Raw genomic sequence first — 25,520 nt, 5'->3', positions numbered from 1 at the left:
TGAAGGGGGGCGGGTGCTCCAGAGCTCCAGTATCCTCCACGACCTCCTAAGGCATCCTGTCAGGCATAACCACACACTGTCTTCATCTTTGGTTAGTTTCCTTTAATGACTTGGCCCTGCTTAGGACTTGTGCAGCTTTAAAGAAAGTGGAGTGGCAGAGGTTTGAGGCAGTTGTTCAAGGAGATGAAGACAGTACAGTGAGGATTACCACCCTCAATGGGGATGCTGGCCCAGGCCAGTTGGAATCTGGAGCACCCTGGAACACCTGTCTTGACTTGCCATTGAAAATGGGATTCTATCCCAGCGAAGCTGTGAAACCTAAAGACAAGAGGGGATACACAAAGGACCAGCTGGATCTGAGCAACAGTGTCCCTCCTGGTTGTCATGTAACAGCCCCATCTGGCAGTGGTATTTGCTGGCTTGGCTGAAGCGCCAAGTCTAGTGACTTGAGACCTAAGATAGCTGGTTTTAAGATGCAGCACTTGTCTGGGGCCAGGGTGGATAAAGCCTCACAAAAGTTCTGTATCTTATAGAGGAACTGGCTGGGGAAGGAAATAGCTATCAAATGCAAACTTAAGGACTCAAGATTTTCAGGGGTGAGGGATGTGGAGCTGAAGGCACCCAGAGCCTCCCAGTGTTGAAATTAACCTGTGGGAAAGGTCCACCACTTGGAACAAACATAGAAGCTGCCGATGGATGCTAAGGAAGCCAGTTCTGGGTCTTCTGGGAACAAGAAGCAAGGCCACTTACCTAGAGAGACACCTCTCAGCAGGGCTGCCTCAGGAGTGGAGCCTCAGGGTCTCACAACTTCTCACTTTGGCTTCCATGTCTGAAAAATAACCACAGGACCACTCAAAATGGTCCACCTTCAAAAATACATTCCCTTCTCCCAGCAGGTCCTGTTCCACCTCCAGATGTCTCTACTAGGGAGACCTGGGGGCAGTACAGTAGAAAGTAATTTGGTCAGGGATGGTGGGGTGGTTGTCGCTGGGCTGTAGGGGAGTCTACAGGGGAGACCTTGACTTTCCTAAATGATTAGCAATGTGGAAAGGGATTTTGCGTTGAATCTGTCCTGAATGCATACCTCATTTTAGCCACTTAGCAACTGAAAAGCAAAGCTGCTGCCACCTGTCTCAGGGAAGTTATGAGGGTATAAGAAGCTATAAGATACAATGGAAATCTCCCACTGTGGTTCTGACAGGCCCAGCCCTGCTTTCCCTTGTCCTGCATGCTACACTGGTGCCTGCCCAGGGCTCCGAGTTTTGGGGGAAACAGGCAGGAACAGGCCTCCACTTCAACTTCAGCTCCCCACTCCTTGCACTGCTCAGAGGACACCTGGCTCAGCTATTAGACCCCTGTCCCTGGGCATACTGGGAGGCTGTGGCTTCAGGCTCACCTGTCAGGATGGCATCTAGCTTTGCTACCACGTGTCGTGCGTTGTCCAAGCTGAAACACATCGGGGGCTTAAACTTCAGGACATTCCTCCCAGGCCCGTCGGTGCTCAACAAAATGTAGTTCTCCTTAAGCCTGTGAAGGTAGGACACAGCAGGGCCTGCTGCCCACCGGCCAAGGGCACTTCATACAGATCTTCCAGACTTTTCTCAGCCTGGTATTGGCAGCCATACTGCTCTCAGAACCCACCATAAGCCACCTACCACCAAAAGAACAGCACTGGCCAACCCCCACCCAGATTCCTGCCCAACTTTATGGCCCAGCATCAAAGACAAGCACAGCACCCCATGTGAGGTGCCCTGGCCCTGAGGCTGCTGCCACCCCTCCCCGCCCCCAGAGCAGGGGTCTTGCTCCATCCATCCCTAGAGGCCCAGCGTAAGCCAAACAGAATGGCCACAGGGCTACAACGTGGATGTCAAGGTTCCCTGCGTTTTCCATTTCGATGTATGGTTTATGTCATGCATGGTTTACTTTTTCTTATAGGAAGGGTCCAGCATTCACAAATAGTGCAGTGAATTCATGTAGCCTAGCTTCAGTAACTCCTGCCACCTCTGTCTCTACCCTGCCCCCAGATTATCTTGTATAACTCCAGACTGGACTATCCAGTTTTCATTTCCAGTTCTTTTTGGAAGATGACTTTACTCTCTTCAGCATTATCACTGGTACCTAGTAATAACTTTTAATAGTCCACATTTATACTTTTAACCCAGGAAGGTATTTTGGCCTCTCACAGAAGAGGTCTGATGTGACTGTATTTACATTCTCTGACCCCCTGCTCTCATTTTTTACATTTATTACTTTTATGTAAGTCTTGTCAGGAACAGTGTCCTCAGCCTGCCTCTAGCTCCCTTATCCCATCCTGGTCTTCCTGGCACTGACAACAGCCATGCTAGAAAGCCCAGGTTCTGACTTCAAATCCAGCTCTGGCTCCTAGCAGGGTTGTTTCACTCAACTGGAGAAACGACACGGGGCTGGGGGGTAGGGTGCAGAGAGGGGTAGTTGCAAGATGGAGGCAGTCAGGCTTGGCTGCAGAGCTGGCTCCCTCTTTCCCAGAGATCATTCTCAATTCTTGAATCCTGAGGCTCCTTGCGAGAACTGGTGGGCAAGCTGATGGATGTGCTTCAGCAGAAAGGAGGCAGGGGCTGGGTGGCCATGCAGGAGGGGTCAGCCTCCAAAACCATGTGGAGAGGTTTTTACATCAGTACAGTTTGTATGATTCAAAACGAGGATGCACATTTTACAACTTGAGTAAGAATACACATCAAACACTAGATGGGTTTTGCAAGGTGGGGGAAGTGGGTAGGAGTGAAGAATGGAAGAAAAAAGGGAATACCTAAACAAGAAGGGGAAGGGTCCTGGGGCTCAAGTGGACATGCAAGCCAGGGCTGGGGTGAGGGCTGAGTCTTGAGATGCCGAGTCCTCAGACACCCCACCCAACCCCCCCCCCCCCCCACCTCAGATGAGGAGCAGGAGTCTATCTGAAAACCTCTAGGAACAGGGAGTCTGCTTCTGCCACAGTCCCAGCTGTGGCTCTGGAGAAGCTGCTTCTCAGGCAGCCTGGGGCTGTGAAATGCAGGCTTGTGGCTGCCTGTGTCTGAGAGCTCCAGCAGCTTTGGTATTGCCTTGTTTGAAGTGGCTGCTCAGGCTGGGAATGACCTGCACTCTGTGGGCCCAGCATGTCTGGGGGCGTGGGTCAAAAAGGAGAGGCAAGCGGGGAGCTCTTTCCCAGTCAGAGCAGTAGACACTACAAAGGCAACTTGTTTCAAGAAAAAAATACCTGGACACCACGTAGTCAGCCTCTTCGGTTGCTGGCATTCTTGTGGCCTCATCTTTGATCAGATCCACACCAATGAATAGCCCAACACCCCTGGAGCAGAAGGTGACATTGCAGGAGACAAGGCTTGAGGGATCGAGGTCCTTGCTTTCACCCTCTGCTTGGGTGTCAGCCAATCCCCTGTCAGAAAGCTGACCAGGGCTCACACCTCTACCTCCCAGGGAGGCTGAGAGTTGTAGGAACCCTCAGAGGGTGGCCAGTTCCAGGAACTAAATGTGATAGGGAGGAACCCTCAGTGTAGACAGAGTAAAGTCTGATTCTGGCTTCACCACCCCACCTCCCACCAGGTGCCATCTTGGGCAACAGCACCTATAGGTGCTTCAGTTCCTCCTCTGTGGAGATAAGTTGCCACCATCCCAGGTGGGGGTGACAAGGTGAATGAAGGAACCATACCAGGCCCCTGGCAGATAATGACTACTGTTTTTAGCCTCACCTGATGTCCCCAAGAATGGGATGTTTGGCTTTCTGCTGTCCAAGGAGCTCCATCAGGAAGCTGCCCACACAGGCTGCATGAGCCTGCAGCTGCTCCTTCTCCAAGACATCCAGGACGGCCAGCCCCACAGCACAGGACACTGGGCTGCCCCCAAACTGAGCCAGGGGACAAAGGGCAGTTCAGGTGCCCAGCAGAGTGGGCCATGCCCCAGGGAGTGTGAGGGGCAGCAGAACTGCCACACACATTCCAAAGGCAGGTGAGACTAGGCATGAACCAATGACTCAAGTGTTCTGGGCAGCAGATGGGGTTCTCTTGAGGCTCCCATGGATCGTCCCCGCCTTTCCAGGTACTAATGGAGATGCATTAGCAGGGATCCAGTAAGAAAGCCAGGGATGCAGAAGAATCCCCAGGAAGATGCAAAAATCAGAAGAGAGGGTGTTCTGGGCATTCCCAAAGAGCTGGTTTTTGTCAAAAGGCTTCTGGATCCCATCTTGTGGACTGGACCCAGACCCACTTCATTGTACCACCCATCACCTCTTTCAAGGAGAGTCAAGAGCAACATGCCAGAGCCACACCCAGGAAAAGTCACTCTGTATAGTTTTAGCTCACAGCTTTACTGGCTGAGCTCAAGGTAGATTTTAGGGCGCAGACCACAAGCTGGCTGCCTGTGAGCCAAATGGAGCCTGAGGATTCATTTTGTTTGGCTTGTGTAGCATAATTAAAGGTTTTGAATTAGGTATTAATGTCTTAAAAGAAGGGACTTCACATAAAAATATGTTATGTCTGACTTAAACCTAGCCTACCTGGCTAGGGAATCGCCTACAGACCATCTTTTTTTTTTTTTTTTTTTAAGTGTGTCTTAGAACCTTTACTGAGGTATAGTATACATACCCAGGTGGTGCTAGTGGTAAAGGACCCACCTGCCAATGCAGGAGACATAAGATCCCTGAGTTAGGGAGATCCCCTGGAGGAGGGCCCGGCAATGCACTCCAGTATTCTTGCCTGGAGAATTCCATGAACAGAAGGGCCTGGCGGGCTATAGTCCATAGGGTCACAAAGAGTCGGACATGACTGAAGCAACTTGGCACACACATACAATAAACTGCATATATTTTAAGTGTATATAGTTCAGTGTGACTTGACAAATCTATGCTTAGTTGCTCAGTTGTGTCCGACTCATATGACAAATGTATATACTTGTGGAAATTCCACTACCATGAAGATATAAACCATTTCCACCATTCTCCAAACTTCCTTGTGCCCCCTCCACTATGGCCCAGGTAACCACTGACCTGCTTTCTCACCACAGCTTTGCCTTTTCTGGAATGTTATATGAATAGAATCACAAAATATGAACACTTTTGTGCTTAGCTTTTGCTCAATGTTTTTAAAAACTTATCCATAATATGTGTATTGGTAGATGGTTCATTTTATGGCTGTATAGTATTCCATTGTATAGACATACTACAATTTGTTTATCCAAATTCCTATTGATAGACTCAGCTTATTTTGATTTCTGTCTATTTATGAATAAAACTGTTATCAATTTATAATAAAGTCTTTTTGTTAACATATGGTTTCATTTCTCTTAGGTAAATACCTAGGAATGGAACTGCTAGACTGCTTGATAAATGTACATTTAACTTTATAAAAAATGTGAAACTTTCCCCAAGTGGTTGTGTACCATATTACACTTGTACCATGAGTCTGTGAAATCCCAGGAACTCCACATCCTCAAAAACATTTGGAATTGTGGCATTTTAATTGCAGCTATTCTAATGGTTATGTAGTGGTATACTGTAGACCATCCTGGAAATCTGTATGCGGACTCTCATACCTGAGATCATAAAAACCTTCCTAGGTGATTCTGCTATGAGGCAGCTTTCTGATAATGCCACAACAAATTATATGTGGAATGGACACAGGAGATGAATTGAGGTTACTAATTGTATATTATTACCAACTGTGAACTCATTACAAGGTGGTATGTTCCACTCATAGTGTCATTGCTTTTTTTTTTTTTTTTGATGTGGACAATTTTAAAGTCTTTATTGAATTTTTTACAGTATTGCTTCTGTTTTATGTTTTGGTTTTCTGGCCTAGGAGCATCTGGGATCCTAGCTCCCTGACCAGAGATCAAGCCCATGCATTGGAAGGTGAAGTCTTAAGCACCAGACTGCCAGCGAAGTCCCTACCCGCAGCATCTTTGGTTTAGAATTGTGGCCTGGTCAACATGCTGAACTAGCGTAACAGATAGGTCTTTTTCCAAAGATCACCACAGGGGAGCAATAGAAGGAAAATGAAAAAAGCCCTGGGCTTTTCCCTGGGCATTTAGAAAGCCATGCAGATGTGTAGGGATACGTTCACACCCCACGCTATGTGCATGTTCAGGAAGCCTGGGAAAGCTCTAAGCTCTCACCACCAGCTAACTTGAGGGTTCACAGAAGAAGGAAATTAAGGCTAAGGCAGAGTTGTCAACTGCTTGGCTGAGTGCTGAAGGCATGTACCAACACACACATAGGGCCCCTTGTCAAAGACTGACACAACTCTTGGTTTCAGCAATGTAAGGAGATGTCTGTCTAGTCATTAGATGATCACAAATCTAACCAAGCAGAGACTACAGTGGTCATGCATGACAACACAGACTTTACAGAACTAGTTTAGAAAAGGCAATATACAAACAACAACAAACCATGAGGAGGAAAAATGATTTCTACATTATATTATTTTAAATATCTAATTTTCAACAGAAAATTGTGAATCATGAAAGCATGGTCCATATATGGGGCAGTGGTAGTGGTGGGGCAGGTAGAATCAATAGAAACTGTTCTAGAGGAAGCTCAATGATGGCCTCATTAGACAAAGACTTTTTCTTTTTTTAGACAAAGACTTTAAATCAGATGTTATAGATATGCTTAAACACTAGAGGAAATCGTATCTAAAGAACTAAAAAGCTAAGCATGAATATAGTGTCCTGCCAAATTTGGAATATCAATAAATTGAATTTATAAAAAAGTCAATAGAAAAGCATAGTAACTGAAATGAAAAATTCACTAAGAGGTCAACAGCAGATGTGATCAGGCAGATGAAAGAATCAGTAAACTTGAAGATATGTCAGGTTTGAAAATTAGAAAGAAAAAAGAATGACAAGAAAATGAACAGAGCCTCAGAGACCCGTGGGACACAAACATTCCAACATACGCAAAGGGGAATCCCAGAAGGAGAGGAGAGAGAGAAAGGAGCAAAAAGAATATCTGAAGAAACAATGGTAAAAAAAACTTACTAAATTTGACTAAAAAAACCCCCCAAAACCGAACCCCAACAACTATTTAAACATCCAAGGAACTCAATGAACTCCAAGTAGAATATTCCATACCTAGACACAACATAACCAAACTAGTGAAAAACAAAAGCAAAGAGGGTGGGTGAAATGGGTTATAAAATACATAAATCACAGGGATGTAATGTACAGCATGGTGACTATAGTTAATACCGGGGACCTCTGCACTTTCACTGCAAGGGGCACAGGTTTGATCCCTGGTTGGGGAACTAAGATCACACATGCCCGTGGTGTGGCCAAAACAAGCAAACAGGCAGCAGACAAATAAGTAATACTGTACTGTATACTTGAGAGCTGCTAAGAGAACAGACCTTAAAAGTTCTCATTACAAGGCAAAAACACTAACTTTTTGGTGAGGGATGTCAAGTAGACTTACTGTGGTTATCATCTTGCAACATACACAAATGTTGAATCATATGGTACACCTGAAACTAATATGATGTTCTATGTTAATTATACCTCAAAAAAGAAAAAAGAATATTGAAATTATCGAGAAGCAACTCATTTCGTACAAGAGATCCTCAGCAAGATTAATAGCTGATTCCTCACCATTGTTGTTTTTTAGTCGCAAAGTCACGTCCGACTCTTGTGACTCCATGGACTGTAGCCCATCAGATTCCTCTGTCCATGAGATTTCTCAGGCAAGAATACTGGAGTGGCTTGCCATTTCCTTCTCCAGGGGTCTCAACCCAGGGATCAAACTTGCGTCTCCTGCATTGGCAAGCAGATTCTTTACCACCGAGCTACCAGGGAAGCCCCTTGGAAACCCTAAAACCTAGAAGTCAGTGGGATGACCTATTCAAAGTGATGAAAGAAAAATACTGTCAGTCCAGAATTTTATATAAAGTAAAAGTATCCATCAAATATAAAGGAGATGGGAATTCTCTGGCGGTCCCATGGTTAGGAGTCCACGTTCTCACTGCCAAGGGCCTGAGTTCAATCCCTGTAGGGAAAGTAACAGCCTACATCCCACAAGCCACGTGGTGTGGGAAAAAAATTTCAAAAAAAGATAAAGGAGAAACTAAGATAATTCTAGAGAAGCAAAAACTGAAAAAGTTTGTCAGCAGCAGATATACTTTACATGAAATACTAACAGTATTTCTTCAGTGAAAGGACATCAGACAGTAACTCAAATCCACAAGTAGGTTGAAAGTGAGAGAGTGAATGTATGCCATGCAAACAGAAAGAGAGTTGGGGTGGCTATTGTAATATCCGACATAAAAGACTTGCAAGATTAAAAATGCTATTAGCAACATAGAAAAACATTTTATAATGATAAAAGAGTTATGTACTTAACAATAGAGCCCCCAAATACATAAAAACTGAACTGAAAGGAGAAATATAGAACTCAACAAAAATAGTTGGGAGTTCAGTCTCTCATTTTCAATAATAAACTAGACAGAAGATGAACCAGGAAATAAGCCTGAACAACACTATAAGCCAATTAGATTTAATGGATATATACAGAACACTCCACTTCAAAAAAGCAGCATAAATACTCTTCTCAAGTGCACATGGAACATTCTCCATGATAGACTATATATATTAGGCCATAAAACAAGTGTTGATATATTTTAAAAGTCTGAAATCCTAGAATGTATCTTTTCTCACCACAGCAGAATAAAACTAGAAACAAAGAAAGAACAATGAAAAACTAAAAAATATGTAGAAATTAACTGAAACAATGGGTCAAAGAAGTCATAAAGAAGATTAGGACATATTTAGAGATAAAGGAAAACACAACATACCTAAATTCATGGGATGCAATAAAAGTACTGCTTAGAGAAAACTTGGTATCTGTAAATACTTTTGTTAAAAAAACTCAAATGAATACTACTTTCACTTTAAGAAAATATAAAAGAGAAGAGCAAACTAAACCCAAAGCAAAAAGAAAGAAAATCATAAAGCTATATAGTGGAAATAAACAGAAATACAGAAAAACAACAGAAAAAAAACCCCCCAAAAAACAAAAACTGATTCCTTGAGAAAATCAACAAAATTGACAGAGATCAGTTAGACTGACCAAGATAATAATGAGTCAAATTATGAAGATCAGGAATGAAAAAGGATATACCACTGCCAATCTTATACAAGTAAAAAGGAGTATAGGGAATAATATGAACATATGTCAACAAGCTAGATAACTTCAATGAAATAGACAAATTCCCAGAAAGATAAAGAGTATTAACACTGCTTTGAGAAATAGAAAATCTGAACAGACCTGAAGCGAGTAAAAGCAACTAATCAGTAATTTAAAAAATCCCACAAAGCAACTGGTGAATTCTATTAAAATGTTTAAAGAATTACCTCCAATCTTTCAGAAAGTCTTCCAGAAGACAGAAGAGGCATGACCACTTCCTGCCTCATTTTTTGAAACCAGTGTTACTCTGATACCAAAACCAGACAAAGATATCCCAAGAAAACTATAGATCAATATCTCTTAAGAACTAGATATAAAATCCTCCAAAAATATAAGAACAAACTGAATCTGGCAACATATAAAAAGGATTATACCATGATCATGTGGGCTTAATCTCAGGAATGTAAATATTAACCATATTAATAAGATGAAGGACAAAAAAAATCACACGATCATTACAATAAATGAAGAAAGAGAATTTTACGAAACCCAACAGCTTTTCCAGATTTCCCTGGTGGTTCAGGGGTTAAGAATTTGCCCTCCAAAACAGGGGGCGTGGATTTGGTTCCTGGTTGGGGAACTAAGATCTCACATGCTGCAGGGCAACTAAGCGTGTGTGTCCCAACTACTAAGCCTGTATGCTCTGGAGCCTGCACTCTGCAACTAGAGAGAAGCCTGCGCCCTAGAAGAGCCTGTGGGTCACAACCAAGACCCAACAGAGCAAAGCAAACAAACAAACAGCCTTTCATTATAAAAGCTCTCAGCAAATTAGGAAAAAAATTCTTCTTCAACCTGATAAAATGCTTCTAGGAAAAACTCACAGCTGATATTATACCCAATGGTGAAAGACTGAACGTATTTCCCTAAGATTAGGAACAAGACAAGATGTCTACCCTTGCTACTTCTAGTCAACATTATACTGGAGATTCTAGGGCAGTTAGGCAAGAAAAAGAAATTAAAGGCATTCAGAATGGAAAGGTACAAGTAAACTATTTCTATTCACAAATGACATGACTTTGTACATAGAAAATTCTAAAGAATCTGTAAAAAACTATTAGAACTAATAAATGCATTCAGTAAGGTTGCATGATACAAGATTGATATCCAAAAATCATCTATATTTCTATATACCATAAATGAAGAATCTTAAAGTAAGATGAAGAAAACAATTCCATTTATTAAGCCATGAAAAATAATATAATACTTGCTGCTGCTACTGCTAAGTCGCTTCAGTCGTGTCCGACTCTGTGTGACCCATAGACGGCAGCCCACCAGGCTCCCCCGTCCCTGGGATTCTCCAGGCAAGAACACTGGAGTGGGTTGCCATTTCCTCCTCCAATGCATGAAAGTGAAAAGTGAAGTGAAGTCGCTCAGTTGTGTCCGACTCTTAGTGACCCCATGGACTGCAGCCTATCAGGCTCCTCCATCCATGGGATTTTCCAGGCAAGAGTACTGGAGTGGGGTGCCATTGCCTTCTCCAATATAATACTTAGGAGTAAATTTAATAAAAGTAGTTCAAGGCTTTTACAGGGAGTTCCCTGCAATCCAGTGGTTAAGACACCAGCTTCCACTACAGGGGGTGCAGGTTTGATATCAGGTCAGGGAACTAAGATCCTGCATGCTGTGTAGTGCAGCCAAAAATTTTTTTTCATCATTTTATGAAGAAAATTATGAACATCATTGAAAAAAATCAAAGACCTACATAAATGGACAGATATGTTTACAGATTAGAAGACTTAATACTGCTGCTGCTAAGTCACATCAGTCGTGTCCGACTCTGTGCGACCCCACAGACGGCAGCCCACCAGGCTCCCCTGTCCCTGGGATTCTCCAGGCAAGAACACTGGAGTAGGTTGCCATTTCCTTCTCCAATGCATGAAAGTGAAAAGTGAAAGTGAAGTCGCTCAGTCATGTCTGACTCTTAGCGACCCCATGGACTGTAGCCTACCAGGCTCCTCCGTCCATGGGATTTTCCAGGCAAGAGTACTGGAGTGGGGTGCCATTGCCTTCTCCGTTAATACTGCTAAGATGGCAATACTCTCCAAATTGATCTACAGCTTCAATGCAATTGCTTATCAAACTCCAAGCTGCTTTTTTGATGGAAACTGACAGGCTGATTCTTAAAATTCACAATGAAATGCAAGGGACCCAGAACAGACAAAACAATCTTCAAAAAGAAGAACAAAGACTGGAGGACTAACAGTTCTTGATTTTAAAACATACTACAAAGTATAGTAGTCTAGACTGTGTGCAACTGGCAAGAGGGTAGATATACAGATCAATAGAACAGAACTGAAAGTTTATAAAGAAACCATTAAATCCATATATTTATGATTGATTGATTCCTGACAAGGGTGCTAAGACCACTTACTGGGTTAAGATATAACAAAGAATAGTCTTTTCAGCAAAAAGGTATTGGGACAACTGGATGCCAAGTCGAGTAACTCCAGCTCATACCATCTGAAAATTAGCTCAAAGTGGATCTAAGACCTAAATATAAGAACTAAAACTAGAGAATTCTTAGAGGAAAATACAGGTGTAAATCCTCCTGATCTTTGATTAGGTAATGGTTTGTTAGCTATGACTCCAAAGTACAAGCAACCAGAGAAAAAATAAACTGGACTTCATCAAAATTAAAAACTTTTGTGCTTCAAAAGAAGACAACTCAAAGGGAGAAAAATTTTATGTTTGATAAGAATCCAGTATTTAGGATACATAAAGAACTCTTAAAACTCAGCAAAAAAAAAAGAAAAGGATATATTATTTCAAATATATATATATGTCATATATATTGGAATCTCCTTCATGAATCACATCCTTGTTATGGCAAAGGGGCTTGTGTAACTCAATAAAGCTATGGCCCCACACCTTGTAAGGCCACCCAAGACAGATGGGTCATAGTGAACAGTTCTGACAAAACGTGGTCCACTGGAGGAGAAAATGGCAACCCACTCCAGTATTCTTGCCATGAGAACCTCATGAACAGTATGAAAAGGCAAAAAGATATGACACTGGAAGATGAGGCCCCCAGGCTGGAAGGTGTCCAATATGTTACTGGGGAAGAGCAGAGGGCAATTACTAATAGTTTCAGAAAGAGTGAAGCAGCTGCGCCAAAGTGGAGACGACACTCAGTCGTGGATGTTTCTGGTGGTGAAAGTAGTCCGATGCTATAAAGAATGATATTGCATAGGAACCTGGAATGTTAGGTCCATGAATCAAGGTAAATTGGACATGGTCAAGCAGGAGATGGGAAGAATGAATGTTGACATTTCAGCAATCAGTGAACTAAAATGGATGAGAATGGGCAAATTTAATTCAGAGGACCATTATATCTACTATTATGGGCAAGAATCCCTTAGAAGAAACAGAGTAGCCCTCATAGTCAACCAGAGAGTCTGAAATGCAGTACTTGAGTGTAATCTCAAAAACAAGAGAATGATCCTGGTTTGTTTCCAAGGCAAATCATTCAACATCACAGTAATTCAAGTCTGTGCCCAACCACTGATGCCAAAGAGGTTGACCAGTTGACCTACAACAGCTTCTAGCACTAACACCAAAAAAAGATGTACTTTTCATCATAAGAGATTGGAGTGCTAAAGTAGGAAGTCAAGAGATACCTGGAATAACAGGCAAGGTTGGCCTTGGAGTACAAAATGAAGCTGGGCAAAGGCTAACAGAGTTTTGTCAAAAGAACATGCTGGTCATAGGAAACACCCTTTTCGAACAACCCAAGAGATGACTCAGTCTCTGAAATCAGACTGATTATGTTCTTTGCAGCCAAAGATGGAGAAGCTCTATACAGTCAGCAAAAACAAGACCTGAAGCTAACTGTAGCTCAGATCATCAACTCCTTATTGCAAAATTCAGGTTTAAGTTGAAGAATGTAGGGAAAAACCACTAGGCCATTCAGGTATGACCTAAAAAAAAATCCCTTATGATTATACAGTAGAGGTAATGAATAGGTTCAAAGGATTAGATCTGGTAGACAGAGTGCCTGAAGAACTATGGATGTATGTTTGTAACATTGTACAGGAGGCAGTGACCAAAACCATTCCAAGAAAAAGAAATGCAAGAAGGCAAAGTGGTTGACTGAGGAGGCTTTGCACATAGCTGAGGAAAGAGAAGCGAAAGGCAAAGGAAAAAGGGAAAGATACACTCAACTGAAGGCAGAGTTGCAGAGAATAGCAAGGAGAGATAAGAAGGCCTTCTTAAATGAACAATGCAAAGAAGCAGAGGACAACAATAGAATGGAAAAGACTAGAGATCTCTCCAAGAAAACTGGAGACATCAAGGGAACATTCACGCAAGGACAGGCATGATAAACGACAGAAACAGTAAGGATCTAACAGAAGCAGACAAGATTAAGAAGAGGTGGCAAGAATATACAGAAGAACTGTACAAAAAAGGCCTTAATGACCCAGATAATCATGATGGTGTGGTCACTCACCTAGAGCTGGACATTTTGGAGTATGAAGTCAAGTGGGCCTTAGGAATATTACTATGAGAAAAGCTAGTGGAGGTGACAGAACTCCAGCTGAGCTATTTCAAATCCTAAAAGACAAAGTTGTTCAAGTGCTGCATTCAATATGTCAGCAAATTTGGAAAACTCAGCAGTGGCCACAGGACTGGAAAAGGTCACTTTTCATTCTAATCCCAAAGAAAGGCAATGCAAAAGAATGTTCAAATTACTAAACAACTGTGCTCATTTCACATGCTAGCAAACTTATGCTCAGAATCCTTTAGGCTAGGCTTCAGCAATATGTGAACCGAGAACTTCCAGATGTACAAGCTGGGTTTCAAAGAGGCAGAAGAACCAGAGATCAAACTGCCTATATTTGTTGGATCATAGAGAAAGCAAGGGAATTCCAGAAAAACATCTACTTTTGTTTCATTGACTACTCTAAAACCTTTGACTGTGTAGACCACAACAAACTGGAAAATTCTTAAAGAAATAGGAATACCAGAGTACTTTACTTGTCTCCTGAGAAACCTGTATACAGGTCAAGAAGAAACAATTAAAGCCAGACATGGAACAACAGACTGGTTCAAAATTAGGAAAGGAATACATCAAGGCTGTATCTTGTCACCGTGTTTATTTAACTTATATGCAGAGTACATCAAGAGAAATGCTGGGTTGGATAAATCACAAGCTGGAATCAAGACTGCCAGGGGAAATACCAACAATCTCAGATATGAAGATGATACCACTCTAATTGGAGAAAGTGAAGAGGAACTAAACAACCTCTTGATGAGGGTGAAAAAGGAGAGTGAAAAAGCTGGCTTGAAACTCAGCATTTAAAAAATTAAGATCATGGCATGTGGTCCCATCACTTCATGGCAATAGAAGGGGAAAAAGTGGAAGCAGTGACAGATTTATTTTCTTGGGCTCCAAAATCACTGCAGACTGTGACCACAGCCATGAAATGAAATGATACTTGCTTCTTGGAAAGACAGCTATGACAAACCTGGACAGCATATTAAAAACCAGAGACATCACTTGGCTGACAAAGATCTGTAGTCAAAGCTATGGTTTTTCCAGTAGTCATATATGGCTGTGAGAGCTGGGACCATAAAGAAGGCTGAGTGCTAAGGAACTGATGCTTCTGAATTGTGGTGCTGAAGAAGACTCTTGAGAGTCCTCTGGACTGCAAGGAGATCAAACCAGTCAATCCTAAAGGAAATCAACCCTGAATACTCATTGGAAAGACTGATGCTGAAACTGAAGCTCCAATATTTTAGACACCTCATGTGAAGAGTCTACTCACTGGAAAAGACCTGATGCTGGGAAAGATAGTAGGCCAAAGGAAAAGTGGGTGGTAGAGAATGAGGTGGTTAGGCGGCATTACCAACTCAATGGAAATGAATTTGAGCAAACTCTGGGACAGAGTAGAGGACAGAAGAGCCTGGCATGCTGCAGCCCTTGGGGTCACAAAGAGTTGGACACAACTTAGCAACTGAACAAGAACAACAACATATTGGAATATATATGTCATATACATTGGAGTGTGTATGTGTGTGTGTGTGTGTGTGTGTGTATGGCCAATAGGCACATAAGAAGATTCTCAACACCACTGGCCATCAGGCAAATGCAAATCACATTAATATACCACTTCACACTCACTAGTATGGCTATGATAAAAGATAGAAAATAAATGCTGAAGAATATACAGAAAAATTGGAACCCTCATAAATTGCATGTAAAGTGGTATAGCTGCTTGGAAAAAGTCTGTCATTCCTTGGAAAGTTAAACTTAGAGTTGCCATGTGACCCAGCAATTTCATTCATAGGTATATGCTCCAAAGAGTTGAAAACGTATGTCCATACCAAAACATCCTGAATGGTCAACTGCAGTATTACTCATAATAACCAAGGAAGGGAAATAGTTAAAATGTTAACTGAAGAACAGATAAATGAAACATGATATGCTCATATAATGAAACATTATTCATTCAAAAAAAGGAATGAAGAACTGATTCATGCTACGACAATGGATGGACCTTGAAAATATTGTGCTATGTGACAGAAGTCAGACAGGAAAAGTCACATATTGTGTGACTCCACTTATGTGAAATGTCAAGAACAGGCAAATCTACGGAGACAGAAAGAAAGTTAGTGATTGCCAGGACTTATAGAGAGAAGGCAATGGGGAGTGACTGCTAATGGGTATGGGGATGCTTTGGGGGGTGATTGAAAATGTATAATAACGAAAACTAAGACAGTGGTAATGCCTGTACAATGGACTTTCCTGGTAGCTCAGCTGGTCAAGAATCTGTCTGCAATGCAGGAGACCCCGGTTTGATTCCTGGGTCGGGAAGATCCCCTGGAGAAGGGAATGGCTACCCACTCCAGTATTCTTGCCTGGAGAATTCCATGGACAGAGGAGCCTGGAGGGCTACAGTCCATGGGGTTGCAAAGAGTTAGACATCAGTGACTAACACTTTCACGACTTTCATACAAGTACTGAACCATTATGTTGTACACCTGAAACAAATGTCAATTATAACTCAATCAAGAAAAAGATTCAATTCCCAATGAACATACAAAAACAAAAATACACATATACTGGGAATTCCCTGGCAGTCCAGTGGTTAGGGCTCTGTGCTCTCACTGCTAATGGCACAGGTTCAATGCTGGGTAGAGGGACCAAGATCCCTCAAGCCAAGTGGCATGACACCTCCTAAAAATACACACACACACTTAATAGCTTCATAATATCTGAAGTAAAAATTAATAGTATTATGAGAAAAAGTTGATCATTTTTCATCATAGTGTGATATTTAAATAATCCTTAATTATTAATAGATTAAGTAGAAAAAAAAAATCCAGCAAGAATATAAAAGATTCAAACAACATAATTAACAAGTGACCCAAGAGATATCCAGAGAGTCTGGCAAACAACATTTAGAGAACCCACAATTTCCTAAGGACATGTAGAACAATCAAATACCAAATCACCTCACCATATTTTACAGAAAAAGTATCAAAAGAAAAAGTGGTACTAAGTCAGAAGTTAATAAAAAGATTTGAAAAAACTAGAATTGAATGATAATGCAATGGTTCTCACTTTTGGTCTTAGAACCTTTTATACTCCCCCAAATTTGTGAGGAAGCTGAAAAGGTTTTGTTTATATGGGTTATATCTATTAATATTGATGAAAAAATAATTATATTTACCAAAAAATTATTGAGTAGCAGTGAGTTTGTTTGCACAGAAGCTACCATGGTGCTTCCTGGTCTGGAGGTTTTACTCACCGTGTTGAAGTACTCGACGCCGGTGGCTTCAAATGCCCTTGCCACAGCTTGTGTTGTGGCCACGCAGGCTACAGGGTGGCCATTGCCTATGGACTTGCCCATGGTGACAATGTCGGGGACGAAGTCTTCCCCCTGCAGCTGGAAGGCCCAGAAGTGCTTGCCTACTCGGCCAAAGCCCACTTGAATCTCGTCTGCAACAAAGACCCCTCCGGCCCTGCGGATGTGCCTGTGGCAGAGGACACACGGCTGATGGGAGACTGTGGTGAGAGGGAGCAAACCAGGAGCTGAGATGTCCTGGGACTCTGAATCCTGGTGTTGCCAAAATTAAGGTGGGGTCCTGAGGCAGGTATCTGGCCTTTTGGGAGCCACTATTTCTTCAGGGACTTTGACAACTCTGGCAAATAGGCCAGGCTGAGGTTGGAATTCGGAAGCAAGGCTGGCAGACCCCACCCTCAGGCAGCCTCTCCCACCTACTCACCCTGCTACTTCTGGGAAGTAGCCAGCAGGGGGAATGATCTGCCCTCCCACACTGGGCAGAGATTCAGCAAAGAACGCTGCAATCTGTGGAGGAGAAGGGAGTGGCACTGTGGTGGGGCTGAGTGGCAAGCTGGTGCATCCTGCTGATGCTGGCTCAGTGCTGGCTCCAAACATGAGTTACTGTTATCACCGTGCCCCCACTTTGGGCTCCACATCGGATCTGAATATTTGCGATGTGGTTTTTTCAGGCCTCAAATCAATTCTTACCACCTGGAAGTAAGACCCCCTGTACTTAGTGTGTTCCAGATGAAATTCACTGACTTCTCCACCATAAACCTCTTCCTTCCCTCCCTGCATATGGTGAATCCCATTCCTCCTAATTAGGACAGAAATCTGGCCCCATCCTTGATCCAGCCTCCTTCTTCACCCATCAGCTGGCACAGCTTCTGACTATTATCCCTGTAACATCTTTGTACCCTCCTTTCCTCTCCTGGGCAGATCTGCTAGTTTCTGCCTTGCCCTCCTGCAGCTGCTCTCTAACTGGACATCTCTTCCAGGCCATCTTTCACTGGCCACCAGGGTAATGCCTCAACCCAGACACTGAGCTCATCATTGTCCTATTTAAAACTCATCACTGACCCTTTTGCTTACAGCAGTGACTTCCAAACTCTGCTCTGCCTTGGAGCCATTTCAGAGGCTACTGCTGGGATAAAGAAAGGACCAGTGGGGTGGGAAACTGGTTACCCACCCATGCTAACATTCAGAGTAATCTCTTATAATCTACTTGATTTAATACAAGTAGGTGCAGAGCATCTGAAATGCGTAAGCCAAGCCTCCCAGCTCTGATTCTGCCAACCTTTTTGGCCGGTCTTTTCTGTATATCCTGTGTTCAGTTGCCACTCTTTCCGCAAAGTCTTCTAGAGAGCCTTCACACCAATTGCTAGCTGCCTCCCTTCTACTGTTGCTGTGGCTACTGCTCTTCCAGGGTAAGACAATCTCTCGTCTCCCCACTGCTCAGGCCAACAGGGCCTTTGCAGGGCACCATGTCAGACTGACACCATTCAAGTGCATCCCCTGGTCCCATTACCTTCTCTCTTAAAACTCTGTAAAGGTCCCGCATAGCCTCTGGCCCCTCAGCTAGAAGGGCACTTGCAGTCCTCTGACCTACAGTCCCGCCTGCCTCTCTAGGTTTATCTTCTGCCTGCACAGCCTGACTCTGCAGTCACATGGTTTCTGTACAGGCCACTGGGCTGTTGAAGATGCCTTTCCTTGTCTACCTCCTACCCTGCCTTGAGTGGCTAATGCCTCCTTACCTTCTATTACTAAAATTAGTCAGTACCCGCTTCTCCCCTGACAGGCCCACCTTCACACTCAAACCAGTCCAGCCTGGACCCCTGGACTCTAGCAATGTCCAGGATATATCTCTACCTAAACTCTCAACTGAACAATTAACCCCCCTCCGAGATTCCCAAAGGGCAGGCCCTGGTTCCAATTTCTCTCAGGGTCCCAAGATCCAGTCCAGGGCAAGCAACATTTGCAGCTTGCTGGACCAGTCCTGCATGGATGTGGTTACCTTCCTGCCCTTCTCCTGTGCGCTGCTGACCACACGTTTCACCTCACTGGCGTAGGCCACAGCTGGATTGGGGTGGTCTTCCCGGTAGGGGCCCCGGTAGGTATCTGGGAGAGGTGCCTGCGGGGAGGGACAGTGCCACGTCATCCAGGCTGGGGTGCAAGCACCGACCTGTTGCCCACTTGAGCAGCGCATACCACGTGGACCCACTCCTTCTGCCCATCCAGGTCCCGGAACTTGTAGGGGCTGATGTCAATCAGGGAGCTCAGATGACCGTGATAAGCACTGGGGAGGAGAAAGGAGAGGGGACTTAGGCTCGTACTTCCTGGCCTGGCCTTGACAACTGTCCATCCATCTCAGGAAACAGTCAGGCAAGACCAAGCTTTCTGACACAGCCCCCAAGTCCTGGGGCCAGGAGTGAGCACAGGTCTTGGAGTCAGCAAGCCTTCCTACAAGGCCACTCATTAGCTATGTAATGGTGGCTAACTGTTAAGAGTCTCTGGGTTCAGTTCTCTCCGCTGTAAAGTTGGGGCAGGGGGCTCTTTCTCTCTTGTGGTTGTGATTTTAAATGTGATAATGCTCTAACCCTGTGCCTGGGTCTTGCACATAGCAGATACTCAATAGACTGGGAGTTTCAGTTTTAATACCTAAAATGTGGGACCAATTCTCACCACCTTATAAAGCATTCTCTGTTTCCCAGAAGCTGCCATAATGGAAGAGATGCCGAGGGAAAGAGACACTGGGTATCCGCATGGGGGTGTCTTTGTGGCCAGGTCCTCGTGATCCTCTGCGGGCCCAGGCCTCTCATCTTTCCTGCCCAAGGCACCTAAAGTCAGAGCCTCACTGATTCCCAATAAACGGCAGGCCCGTGCTTCTGGAAATGGCACTTACTGATCTAATACCACCACATCCCAGTGTCCTGTGTACTGGCGTGCCAGCCTCAGGGCCAGGTCGTTGGCTTCTGACCTATGACAGAAAAGGTGAATACTTCTTGAGCAGCTGTTCAGGGCTTTCCCTCCTGGATAACTGCTTCCTACAGAGAAACCTGGAGGGGAATGGAGGAACCCTTCTAGCAGCAAGAAGATTCTTAGGACACCATTTGTTAGTCATTCACTTATTCATTCAATAAATATGTATCAAATGCCTTCAATGTGCTAGGAGCTGGGGGCAAAAATATTAAGAAAACAGGCAGGCCCTGGCCCTCCTGGAACTTACGTTCTAGTATGTGTCATGGAAGCCCAAAAACGAAGACAGAACGATCATTTGGTAAGTGCTACAATGGACATAGGATGTCAAGAACTAGAAGGGGCTCTACCTTTGATAAGGGGTGTTAGGGGCTTGAATCATGTCCCCCAAAATTCATGTGTTGAAGCCCTAACTCCTAATATCTCAGAATGTGATTGTATTTGGAGAGAGGGCCTTTCAAGAGGCGATTAACTTAATATGAGGCCATCTGTGTGGCCCTAAACCAGTATGACTGGTATCTTTATAAGAAGACATTTGGACACGCAGAGAGACATCAAGGATTGTGCATGATTGGAAACATGGCCTTTTCCCAATCATGTGAAGACAGCGAGAAGGTTGCCACCTGCAATCAAGGAGAGAGGCCTCAAAGAAACCAAACCTGCCAGCACCTGGATCTTTGATTATGACTTCCAGAACTATGAGACAATGCATTTCTCTTTAAGCCACCTTGTCAGCAGTGTTTTGCTATGGCAGCCAGAGCTGACTAAGGTCATACCTGTAGAGTCTTGAGGGTAAAGTTCCTAAGCAGAGTGAGCAGCACACAAAGACCTTGTGAAGGAAAAGAGCTCAGAAAACCACAAGATGACAAAGAAGGCCAGGAGAAGCCTGAGAGAGGACGTGGGGGAAGACAGGAAGGGCTGCAGAAGGAGCCTGGGTTTTCTTCTCAGTGCCAGATGAAGCCACTGTAAAGTTTTAATCAGAGAAGGGACATGATTCAGCTCCCATATGAGGAGAAGCCTCTCTGTGTATCTAATGGAGTAGAATGCAATTCAGGTGCCAGTGAGGAGAACTAGAAGAAGGACACAAAGATGAGAGCAGGTGGTGGCCACGTAGATGGAGAAAGACGGAATGGAGTTAGGAGACAACGTGCAGACAGACGGGACAGGCTTAATGCAGGACTGGAAGGAGGGCACGCTGCTAACTTGAGCAGAGGTGCACATGCCTCCGTCATTTGCCAGGACAGAGAGAGGGGTGGTGGTGGTGGTGAGGGACAGCCGGCCTTCTTGGGAAGGTCTGGGGCAGCTGCCTGGGAATGTCAGGGAGAGCCAATGCCACGGTCCCATGCCAGGTGTTAGCGAAGTTGGTCAACTCTTGTGTCTGTTGGACAGGTGATGTTACACACGTTCCAGAGTCAAGTGGGTGGTTAGAACCTCGAGGCAGAAACACACTGGGAACATGTGGGTCTAAGACACAAATGTGGGAGTCAGCAGCATGTGGACAATATATAATACACAGGAATGGATGAGATCAGGAAGGGAGAGGGGCTTAGAGAAGATCAGCCCTGAGGAATGGAAGGGGAGGAATTGGCAAAGGAGACAGAGGAGTGGCCAGAAGCTGGCAGAAAACCAGAAGCATGAAATGTTCTGGAAGCAAGACCAGAAAGCATTTCCAGAGAGTGGTAACTATCAGTATTACTGAGAGACATGGGAGGACAAGGGCAGCAGAGACCAGGTCTCCCCACTCCTATGCCTCATTATTCTCTGTACTCTTCTCTCCAGGGCACACTGGGTTGGTCCTGTGTACATGCCTTCACCTGCCATTTCAGCCGCAACCGCTACTCCCAGCGTAGTATCTCCTGTCACCCAGTCACTAAACTGGTGCCTAATGGTGTCCATTCTTGGTCTCCTCCAGTCCTGGTGACATCACTTACCTGATTAAAGCCCTCTGATGGTTTCCCAATGCTCTTGGGATAAACAAGAATCTTACTTGACTAAAGAAGCCCTGAGTGATGGGCACTGCCACCCTCCCCAGTGTCTTCTCCCACGCTCTGCCCTCCCTCAAGGGCTGTCTTTCAGTTCAACTGTGCTGGGGTGCAAATACTCATCCTGCCACAGGGCCTTTGCACAGGCTGTCTGTGTGATGACCAACCTTGACAAGAATACTGCAAATGGAGCTGGCAGCAACCTTTCTTCCTCCTCATCCAGCTAGCCCCTAGTCACTGCTTGGCCTAACATCACTTCTTCAGGGAAGTCTTCCCCAACCTTCACAGAAGAGGCCAGGCCCCGCCCCCCACGGCTGCTATGCCTCACTATTCTCTGTACTTTTCCTCTAGACCAAGACTCCTCTTTGTTATTTTGTATTTCTTTGAAGAATCTTGGATGTTTCTATTCCTTATGGAGCTGGGATTTTGGCTGTAGCTCCCAGCACTATGCCCCTATAGTCTTAAAGCAGACAAAGGTACATATTACCTTGGTAAGCCCCAACAACAATCCTACAAGGGAGGTAATGGCACCCCTTACAAAGAGAACAGGAAACTGGATCTGACAGAGAAGCAGCAGGGCCTACAGCTGGGAAGCCTGAGTGCCAGCACACTGAGGGCTGCCTCTCCCCAAACTCAGTCGGTTACACTATGCTTTGCCCATGTGAGCAAACTGCTGCCTCATCCTTTTACTGGGGGCTGGCCATACCATAGTGCACTTACCCAGAATTCAGGAAATAAAACACACAGAGCTTCTCTGGCAGGGTCTCTGACAGCCTCTGCGCGTAATCCACAATGTTGTCATGCAGGTATCGGCTGTTGGTGTTGAGCACCTGGTTCTGTTCGTGTGCTGCTTGGACCACGAGAGGGTGGCAGTGCCCAACTGCAAGAGGGCCACCTCTATCATACGGCTGGCTCCGATCAGCCAATCCCTCCAGGCCTCCCCCAGCCCCAATCTGTAAACCCAACTAGAGGAAATGCAGTTATGGTGGGAGAAGTACAGAGCAAAGACGGGAGTCTGAAGACAGAGGTGCCAGTCTCAAAAGGAAGCCCTAGAAAGGAGTCCCTGAGATTCTGGCAGAAGGCCAAGTTTTCCGGCAGAAACCTGATCTAGAAGACCCATGTTATTAAGTAAGCTTCTTGAGGCCTTGTTCTTGACAAAGATGGGGGGGTGGGATTTGGGGGATGAAGATGGCATTGGGGTGTCTGCTTGACATTACCAGTTAGGGAGGCTGGAGGTAATGACTGCCAACAGCCAAGGATTATAACCAGAGAATGAAGATGACTGGTGGCTTGCCAAGTGTCAGGCACACTCAAAGCAAGTTACATGAATTAACTCCTCCAAACGTCTGGAGGTGTGTACCTCGTATCATCATGTCCATTCTGCAAATGAGCAAACCGAACAGAGACTGAAGCTTGCCCAAGAACACAGAGGGAGTAAGTGGAGGACAGGGATATGAACCCAGGAAGCCTGAAACTAAAGCCCCTGCTTTCAGCTCTACTAACTTCCAATTTCCCTACTGGGTCACTGGACTCCCTTTCCTTCCACCAGCTCTGGTGGCCTCATCTGGTTAACTGAATTCCTACTTAAGTTTCCTCGTCCAGGACCTGAGATGGTTACCAGGGCTAAAGCCTTGCTGCGACTGCCAGGGCCTGGCCAGGGTCCTGCTGGGTTGCTGATCATGGCTAGGCTGACTGCTGTTCTCTGAGCTCACCATCAGTTCCAAGTGGAACTGAACCACTAGATGTAGGTGTCTGACTCCTGCTGGTTTAGCACAACTTTAGTGGTGTTAAGTCACTCAGTCATGCCTGACTCTTTGTGACCCCATGGACTGTGGCCCACCAGGCTCCTCCATCCATGGGATTTCCCAGGCAAGGATACTGGAGTAGGTTGCTATTTCCTCTTTCAGGGGATCCTCCCGACCCAGGGATTGAACCCGGGTCTCCTGCACTGCAAACAGACTTTTTACCATCTGGGCCACCAGGTAAGCATTTTAGCACAGCTAGTGTTCGGATGTTTCCACAGTTTCCATAAAAAGACTGGGCCTCCTCTGCACATGGATGCTGGCTAAGTTGAACCTGAGTTCCCTGCACCTCTCTGCAACCTGAAGATGACCCCTGAACTAGGTTCTGTCTTGGCATCCTCTCCTGCCCCATCCTGAAGTATCATACCTACCGTGAGCCACATTGTTGATGCAATCGATGTATTCTGCCCCCTGTTCATCATACATGTACTGCCCTCGGCCCCGGACAATCTTAATAGGATCCTCAGGAAAAAAGAGTCTGCAGGAATTGCTGTAGGGACAGGCAACAAATGGACAGCCATGTCTGAAGATCTGAAGGAAGAAATCCACCCATCACAGGCCTCCCCCAACATCTTCCCAGTTTCTGGAAAGGACAAAAGCTTGAAGTGCAAGGTGTTGTGTCCCTGCCTCCAGTTCCCCCACTCCACAGGTGGCTGGAAAGGTGAAGGATGGGTTAAGAAGTTGCTAAAACTTAAATTGTTTAAGTCATTTGAAGACTATGTGGCTTCAACATATCTGAATGAATGTGCCCAGAGTCCCTTGGGTCCTGGAAAAAGGTGGCTGCTCCAGACCCACGGGCTCCCTAGGGCAGTGTCTCTTTGCTGGGAGTGTGAAAAGGGCTGGCTCTCGGCCCTAACCGTCCTTGCTTGCCAAGCCTGCTGCTCTGCTGGGGGCCAGGCCCAAGCTCTAGACCAAGGCTGCCTCACGCTCCACGTCCCACCAAGAACCCCTCAGACACAGGTCAAGGGTAGACTTTCTCTAAGGCTGCCTGTGAGCCGACTTCCCCTACCCCGACCTTTCGTCTGGACTTTTAATCCCTTCCTGGGTCACTGTCTGGCCGGCCCCAGGTCCGGAGAGCGGGCCACCACTGGGGGAGGTCTTCCCAGGCGCCCGGCTGCAGCTGCGAGGGTGGATAAGACGCTGCGGTGGAGGCGCAGGAAGCGACCGCCTGCCACAGGCTGAACGCCGCAGGGTCTCAGGGGCCGTAGGCTCGGGAGCTGGACGAGACCCGGCGGAGCTGAGGTCTGCAAGCTCCGCGCCGGACGTGCGTACATCGTACGCGCCGCCCCCACGCCGCTGTCTCTGTACCTGAGCAGCCGCCGCCTCAGGGTCAGAGTCGCGGCCTTCCCACGCTGATCAGCCGCCATAGCGCTCGCGGGCAGTCGCTCGGAAACGCTGGGCTGAGCGTCCGGGCTCCGCCCAAGGCCACGCCCCAGCAGCGGGCCCCGCCCATCGCAAAGCGCGACTCGGGGCTCCTGTTTGCTCCGCGGCCCCGCCCCCAGGTGGTCTATTAGGAGTTTGTTCCTTAATTAATTTGGCTAGAGTCTGGTGGGTTCCTCACCCCAGCGAAGTTCCATAGACAGTGCCGAGCGGAAGCCGGGTTTGTGCTCGCCTTGCCTAGTGCTGCCCCAGCTCTGGTTTCCGGACAAAACACCAAATCACTGACCTCGCCCTCCCGACCTCTGTGGTTTCCTTCCTCGGGAAGTGTACCCTGGTGACCCCGCCGCTGCTCCTGCACCCGACGGGGCTCTGAGCTTCGGGAGGCTTCACCTGG

At 45.5% G+C, this 25,520-nt stretch overlaps 1 protein-coding gene and 1 pseudogene across 9 annotated transcripts; both read right to left on the bottom strand.

Moving 5' to 3' along the window:
- The window catches only part of LOC102409934, a 742,713-nt pseudogene that overhangs the window by 165,327 nt on the left and 551,866 nt on the right, over nt 1–25,520 (bottom strand).
- PHYKPL (5-phosphohydroxy-L-lysine phospho-lyase) lies at nt 82–25,394 on the bottom strand. 9 transcript variants are annotated; one of them, XM_025292872.2, is made up of 13 exons: nt 25,055–25,191; nt 24,118–24,236; nt 22,665–22,824; nt 19,889–19,963; nt 19,195–19,282; nt 19,001–19,117; nt 17,429–17,511; nt 16,951–17,176; nt 3,720–3,874; nt 3,230–3,319; nt 1,397–1,527; nt 751–829; nt 82–318 (listed from the first exon to the last, which is right to left on the bottom strand). In XM_025292872.2, exons 1-12 carry the CDS (start codon nt 25,111–25,113, stop codon nt 780–782), a joined length of 1,353 nt encoding a protein of 450 aa, XP_025148657.1. In that variant the 5' UTR covers nt 25,114–25,191; the 3' UTR covers nt 82–318; nt 751–779. The 9 variants fall into 9 exon arrangements, 8 of the variants coding, with proteins under 8 accessions (XP_025148657.1, XP_025148655.1, XP_025148662.1 ...); XR_006553407.1 differs by having other exon boundaries at nt 751–1,527; nt 25,055–25,192; XM_025292870.2 differs by having other exon boundaries at nt 82–1,527; nt 25,055–25,192.

Source organism: Bubalus bubalis, chromosome 9 (genome assembly GCF_019923935.1).
Source record: "Bubalus bubalis isolate 160015118507 breed Murrah chromosome 9, NDDB_SH_1, whole genome shotgun sequence".
Classification (NCBI taxonomy): Eukaryota; Metazoa; Chordata; class Mammalia; order Artiodactyla; family Bovidae; genus Bubalus; species Bubalus bubalis.
Note: the sequence above shows the minus strand (reverse complement) of the source record. Positions and strands in the feature narration are given on the sequence as shown.

Bases quoted from the DNA above. Each gene is read 5' to 3' on its own strand.
- PHYKPL (XM_025292869.2), bottom strand. From the start codon at position 25,113: ATGGCGGCTGATCAGCGTGGGAAGGCCGCGACTCTGACCCTGAGGCGG. The intron at 24,237-25,054 runs GTACAGAGACAG...CTGTCCCTACAG, and splicing joins CTGAGGCGGCGGCTGCTCAG to CAATTCCTGCAGACTCTTTT. The intron at 3,320-3,719 runs GTGAGGCTAAAA...CTTCTGCTCCAG, and splicing joins CCCATTCTTGGGGACATCAG to GGGTGTTGGGCTATTCATTG.